This window comes from Mandrillus leucophaeus, unplaced genomic scaffold (assembly GCF_000951045.1).
Source record: "Mandrillus leucophaeus isolate KB7577 unplaced genomic scaffold, Mleu.le_1.0 Scaffold162, whole genome shotgun sequence".
Lineage (NCBI taxonomy): Eukaryota > Metazoa > Chordata > Mammalia > Primates > Cercopithecidae > Mandrillus > Mandrillus leucophaeus.
This window is the reverse complement of record NW_012101610.1, coordinates 1,986,528-1,993,279: the sequence shown is the minus strand read 5'-3', so window position 1 is coordinate 1,993,279 and position 6,752 is coordinate 1,986,528. Positions and strand designations below refer to the sequence as shown.

At 45.4% G+C, this 6,752-nt stretch overlaps 1 protein-coding gene across 1 annotated transcript in view; it reads left to right on the top strand.

Moving 5' to 3' along the window:
- The window catches only part of TMC5 (transmembrane channel-like 5), a 120,860-nt gene that overhangs the window by 56,627 nt on the left and 57,481 nt on the right, over positions 1-6,752 (top strand). The window contains exon 6 of the mRNA XM_011976099.1: positions 3,921-4,020. Coding sequence (XP_011831489.1) covers positions 3,921-4,020 — 100 coding nt within the window. The remainder of the gene's footprint in view (positions 1-3,920; positions 4,021-6,752) is intronic.

The window sequence follows — 6,752 nt, the reverse complement described above, 5'->3', positions numbered from 1 at the left end:
ATATATATATATAAGTTCTAGGCCAGAGGCACTAAATTAAAAAGAAAATCTTGCCCTTTGACTATGAGTCATTTAGAAAAATATCTTCCTTCTGTTTCTAGAACCCCATTGTCTTAAACGAAAGATTCTGTTTTCAATTTCTTGCCTAGCTACCAAGACAGAATTCTCTGCAGGAAAACAGTCCTCCTCCTGAGAAAAACTCCTCTGGGGTTAGATGCAGGGAGTTATGTTGTGATTTGTGTAGGGCTGGCTTTGGTGAGCTCATCCTGGCATTTAAAAAAAAATGTGAATGGTGTATCCCTTTGTGATCATCATTACTTTTTCCCTGCGAGTCCCAATCTATGCCAGCGTGACTGCTGTATGAAGTCTCAGGAAGCCCACCCCAGAGGGGAAGAAGGCTTGCAGGAGGCAGGAGATGCTATCCGATGACCACGTGAATGAAATCATCATAGACGTTGATAATGTTTCCTCTGGGGTCCAAAGCCACCCATCCTCAAATCAGATTTTTCAGGAAAAGGTGTTGCTAGACTCAAGCATCAACATGGTTTCATCCATATCTGACATCGATGTGGTGGACTCTCAGACAGTCAGCAAAAGGAATGACCAAAAGGGCAACCAGGTGCTGCAGTTTTCAACATCTTTGAATGAATCGATGTCCCAGACTCTTCATAGCCTAGAATGCATGGGCATAGACACTCCTGGTTCTTCACATGAAACTGTTCAAGGTAGTGAAATGCTGGGGAAGAGGAGTAGGGGAGTAGGATAAAAGACGTCCTCATTTTCCACAGCATATTTTACTTTTTAGATATCAAATGGGGCCAGGCATGGTGGCTCACACCTATAATCCTACTGCTTTGGGAGGCCAAGGTAAGACGACTGCTTGAGCCCAGGTGTTCGAGACTAGCCTGGGCAACAAAGGGAGACTTCATTGCTGCAAAAAAATTTAAAAAATAATACCCAGGCAGGACGGTGCACACCTGTGGTCCCCGTTACTCAGGAGGCTGAGGTGGGAGGATCTCTTGAGCCCAGGAGTTGGAGGCTGCAGCGAGCTCTGGTGGCACCACAGCAACCCAGCCTGGGTGACAGAGTAAGATCCTGTCTCTAAAAGAAGGACATTGAGTAATATGGAAGGGCGGAAGGTTTTGTGGTTGAACTAAGGAAGCCAAGGACAAAGGAAGGGATCACTTTAAGACATCCCTACCAAGAGCTTATTTTTATCAAACTTATTTCATATGCCTTGTGCTCTGCAGAGCACCTGCTTTTTTTATCCGTCGAATTGAGTTTTATGTACTCCCTGCACGCCACACCTTTGAGGCAGGCATTTCCATGTACTTGATGAGAAAACTATAGATCAGATAAATTTACAGGTGTATCTGATTCCCAAGACTGCATTCTTTTTTTTTTTTTTTTTGAGACAAAGTCTTGTTGTCGCCCAGGCTGGAGTGTAGAAGCATGATCTCGGCTCACTGCAACCTCTGCTTCCCAGGGTTAAGTGATTCTCATGCCTCAGCCTGCTAAGTAGCTGGGATTACAGGTGCATGCCACCACACCTAATTTTTGTATTTTTTGTAGAAATGGGGTTTTACCATCTTAGCCAAGCTTGTCTCAAACTCCTGGCCTCAGGCGATCTGCCCACCTTGGCTTCCCAAAGTGCTGGGATGGATTACAGGCGTGAGCCACCATGTCCAGCCTCAAGCCTGCATCCTTAACCACCACACTGTCTCATTTTGGGCTGATTCCTCCTCACCCTGGCTTCAGGCAACAGATGGGACACCTCTTGTTGGAAGACCATCAGGAAACCAGATCTTAGCTGACACCTTCCAGCCTCTCTGCTCCTGAGGCCAACAGAGAGGCTGTTTCTTTTAATTTAATTTAATTTAATTTAATGTATTTATTTGAGATGGAATTTCACTCTTGTTGCCCAGGCTGAAGTGCAATGGTATGATTTCAGCTCACTGCAGCTTCTGCCTCCTGGGTTCAAGCAGTTCTCCTGCCTCAGCCTCCTAAGTAGCTGGGATTACAGGCACCTGCCACCACGCCTGGCTAATTTTTTTTGTATTTTTAGTAGAGACAGGGTTTCACCATGTTAGCCAGGCTGGTCTTGAACTCCTGACCTCAGGTAATCCGCCCGCCTCAGCCTCCCAAAGTGCTGGGATTACAGGCATGAGCCACCGTGCCTGGCCCAGAGATGCTGTTTCTGTTTCACCCCCACGGTATTCCAGGCATAAAGTCTAGCAGTTCTCGATGATTTCAGGGAGAAGAAAAACATCCCTTTACTTACACAAAGCATTTAGTGGGTTTAGCCCCTTTACTGAAGAAGATTGGGGCATCACCTCTCACACTGCTGGCTCCCTGGATCTCTGTATATTTCCCTCTTCTGTCTTTTTTCCTCTCAGTCTACTCACCCTTCCTGCCCAGGAGAGGCACAAATTCCTCATCTTCAGCAGAGAGAGTTGGTGGTCCTCTTTTGGGGATTCCCCTTACACCTCAACTATGTCATTACAATGAGGACGGTATTTGCCAGTGGGCAGTTCTAGCCCTGCGCTGTGAGCAAGGAGCCAGCCTGCTCCCTCCGTCCCTCAGCCACCCTCAGCCCGGTGTTACTGCCCCGCTTGCTGGCTTCTTTGTTACAGGATGGCAACAGCACGTCTCACATCACATGCAGACACAACAATAATCAGAGGAAGAGACGTCTGTGTTTTTCTTGGTTTTTGCCTTTTTTTTTGTTTTTTTTGAGAAGGAAGAAATCTTCTCCGAGAAATTTCTCAGCACACCACCTCTCAGAGGATATTGGCGAATGCTGTGTCATGTGCCTGTGCTTAAATCAGTCACCTGGAAAGGGACAGGACCGTGAGGATTGGTTCACTCAGACTAAGACTTGCTCTTTGGGCCTGGAGATAGGCTCCACCTCAAGGAAGCTCAGGGCCATGTGAGGGAGGCAGGTAGATTCCTAAACACAATTGGGATTCCATTAACAAGGAGGAAATGAATTTGGGGTAGACAACCAATAGCGTCTGCCAGATTGACTGCAAATGTGAATATGAGTTAGCAGGAGAAAAGGAGGGCGTACTTCTAGGGAGGTGGGAGAGCATTCAGCAATAGTCAAGGAATGTGAGAAGTCTCTTGAACCTGGGGTCAGGGGCAAAAGGAGGTGATGTGGGATATTAAAACAAGAGAGCCAGGCGTGGTGACTCACACCTGTAATCCTAGCAGTTTGGGAGGCTGAGGCGGGAGAATCTCTTGAGGTCAGAAGTTTGAGACCAGCTTGGGCAACATAGCAAGACCCCATCTCTACAAATAACAATAATTTTAAAAAATTAGCTCGTTGTTGTGGTGTGTGCCTGTAGTCCCAGCTACTCTGGAGGTTGAGGTGGGAGGATTGCTTGAGCCCAGGAGTTCAAGACCAGCCTGGGCAGCGTAGTGAGACCTCGGCTTTACAAAAAAATAAAAAAATTAGCCAGACATGGTGGTGCATGGTGGTAATCACAACACTTTGGGAGGCTGAGGTGGGAGGATCACTTAAGCCCAGGAGATCAATGTTGCAGTGAGCTGTGATTGTGCCACTGCACTCTAGCCTAGGTGACACAGTAAGACTCTGTCTCGAAAAAAAAACCCAAAATAGTGAGAGAGAAGAGGTAGCCTGACCAAATCTGCAGGACCTCGTTGACTTTGCTAAATGTTTTTTGTTGCAGGAAAGAAAAACACTGAATTGGAAGAGAGTGCAGCCATTATTCATTTGCTCTGGCTTTGAGCTTTAACACATATATGTGTCTTTTTGTTGTTTTCCTCTGTGATCTTTGAGATCCCCAAATCCATATACTTCTTTCCTTGTGTTACATGCTCTGACTTCAGGACCACATTTTAGTGTTATGATTCTGTTAAAGAAAAAAGAAATTAAACTCCATTAATTTCTTTCATAGGACAGAAGTTAATTGCATCTCTTATACCCATGACATCCAGAGACAGAATTAAAGCCATCAGGAACCAGCCAAGGACCATGGAAGAGAAAAGGAACCTTAGGTATGGCCAAAGGCTTTTCTTCTGTCCCAGATTTCATGTGAACCTCAGTCTTCTGCTTTTGCCCCATCTCAAAAAGATAAGAAATAAATAAGCACAATAGAAAAGACAAATCTTCCTGACAGAAAAATTTCACATGCCCTCTGTAGACACTCCTTTCTCCAGGGGCTACAGCTTAATTCCTGCTCCTGGGCTGGAGTGTGGACTCTGCTTGGTGAGCTGCTTCCAAAGAGTAGGGCGTGGGAGGAAGAGAGGGGTGGAACTTTCCAGTGGAGAGTCTGCCTAATACTGCCTTGGCCAAGACTTAAGCTTAACATCCCCAAAGATAAGTCGTGTGATGGGGGAAACACATCTCCCCTGTGCTACTCTCTCCTAAAACCCACAACCCCAGTCTAAATAGCAAAAAACATTAGGCAAATCCCAACTGAGGGACAGTCTACAAAACACTCAGCCTGTATCCCTTGAAACCGTCAAAGTCATCAAAAACAAGGAAAGTCTGAGAAACTGTCATGGAGTAGAAAGTTCTAAAGAGACATGACAGGCCAGGTGTGATGGCTCACGCCTGTAATCCCAACACTTTGGGATGCCAAGGTGGTGGGATTAGTTGAGCTCAGGGGTTCAAGACCAGCCTGGACATCATAGTGAGACTCCATCTTTATAAAAAATGGAAATTAAAAAAGACATGACAAGTAAATGCAATGTGGTATCCGGGACGAGATCCTGGAATAGAAAATGGACATTGGTGGAAAAACTGGTAAAATCTGAATAGTGTAGAGTTTAGGTAATAGTAACGTACCAATACTGGTATGTTAGTTTTGAGAAACCTACCATGGAAATGTAAAATGTTAACAGGGGAAACTAGTGAGTGGTATATGGAAATTTTCTCTACTGTCTTTGCAAGTTTATTGTAAATCTCAAACTACGCTAAATAAAAACTTTACTTAAAAAATAAAGACCAGCTGAGCACGGTGGCTCACGCCTGTAATCCCAGCACTTTGGGAGGCTGAGATGGGCAGATCATGAGGTCAGGAGTTCGAGACCAGCCTGACCAACATGGTGAAACCCCATCTCTACTAAAAATACAAAACTTAGCCGGGTGTGGTGGCACGTGCCTGTAATCCCAGCTACTGGGGAGGCTGAGACAGGAGAATCACTTGAACCTGGGAGGCAGAGGTTTCAGTGAGCCAAGATCATACCACTGTACTCCAGCCTGGGTGACAGAGCAAGACTCGTATCGGAGGAAAAAAAAAAAAAGAAAGATCTTAGGGGTTTTATAAGTTCAGTAATTCAAACTCCGAGGGTAAGGGCTGTTTTAGCCTTCAGAGTTTACATTAATTTTTGCTTAAACTTTTTTTTTGTTTTTCAATTTGAGATAGTTGGCAGAAAGTAGTAGAGTGGATGCAACAACAATTACTAGTAAGTGATTCAAGGATTTTCTGAGGTTTGAAAGATAAATTTCAAAGCCTGGCAGGGTGGAATATATTTGTCAACAAGTAAATTACAAATGGCAGAAAGCAAATCAGGTCAAGTCAAAATAGAAAGAGATTGCAATGGGAGGACCAGAAAGGTCTGCCCTCCCTAACTTTGCTGGGGAAAAACGGACAGAAGGGGACATTTGAGCTGGGCCTTTAAAGACAATTGACAATGATGTTGGGATGGGCCTTCAAGGTGGACCAAAGAAAGCCAGGAAAGAACCAGAACAAAGCAGATGTGGTGAGTTCGTGGAAGGGTAAGGAGACCAATTGTGACTGTGTCTTTCTGAAAACACTTCCATTTCTAACTCTGCATGGCTCCCGCTGTCACTCAGTAGGGGCTCCAAAGACCTTACAGCAGGATTTCTCAATCTCAGTACAAGTAACATCTTAGGTCTGGATCTTTCTCTGTTGTGGAGGTTGTTTTATTCATTGTAGGGTGTGTAGCAGCATCTCTGATCTCTACGTACTTGATGCCAATAGCACCCCCTCTCCACTCCTTAGTTTCACAACCAAAAAAGTTTCCAGACGTTGCCAATTGTGGGGGGTAAAATCCCCCTAGGTTGAGAGCCTATATTAGTCTGCTCTCGCTCTGTTAATAAAGACATGCCTGAGACTGGGTAATTTATAAAGGAAAGAGGTTTAATGGACTCACAGTTCCACACAGCAGGGGAGGCCTCACAAGCATGACAGAGAATGAAGGAAGAGCAAAGGCACGTCTTACATAGCAATGGGCAAGACAGCATGTGCAGGGCACCTGCCCTTTATAAAACCATCAGATTGGCTGGGTACGCTGGCTCATGCCTGTAATCCCAGCACTTTGGGAGGCCAAGGTGGGCAGATCACCTGAGGTGGGAGTTCAAGACCAGCCTGGCCAACATGGTGAAACCCCATCTGTACTAAAAATACAAAAATTAGCTGGGTGTGGTGGCAGGCACCTGTAATCCCAGCTACTCGGGGGGCTGAGGCAGGAGAATCGCTTGAACCTGGGAGGCAGAGGTTGCTGTGAGCTGAAATTGTACCACTGCACTCCAGCACGGGCAACAGAACAAGACTCCATCTCAAAAACAAACAAACAAAAAGATACAAAAAGCATCAGATCTCATGAGACTTATTCACTATCATGAGAATGGCATGGGAAAAACCCGCCCCCATGATTCAATTACTTCCTACCGGGTCCCTCCCATAACACATAGGGATTATTACAATTCAAGGTGAGATTTAGGTGGGGACACAGAGCCAAGCCACATCAGAACCACTGAC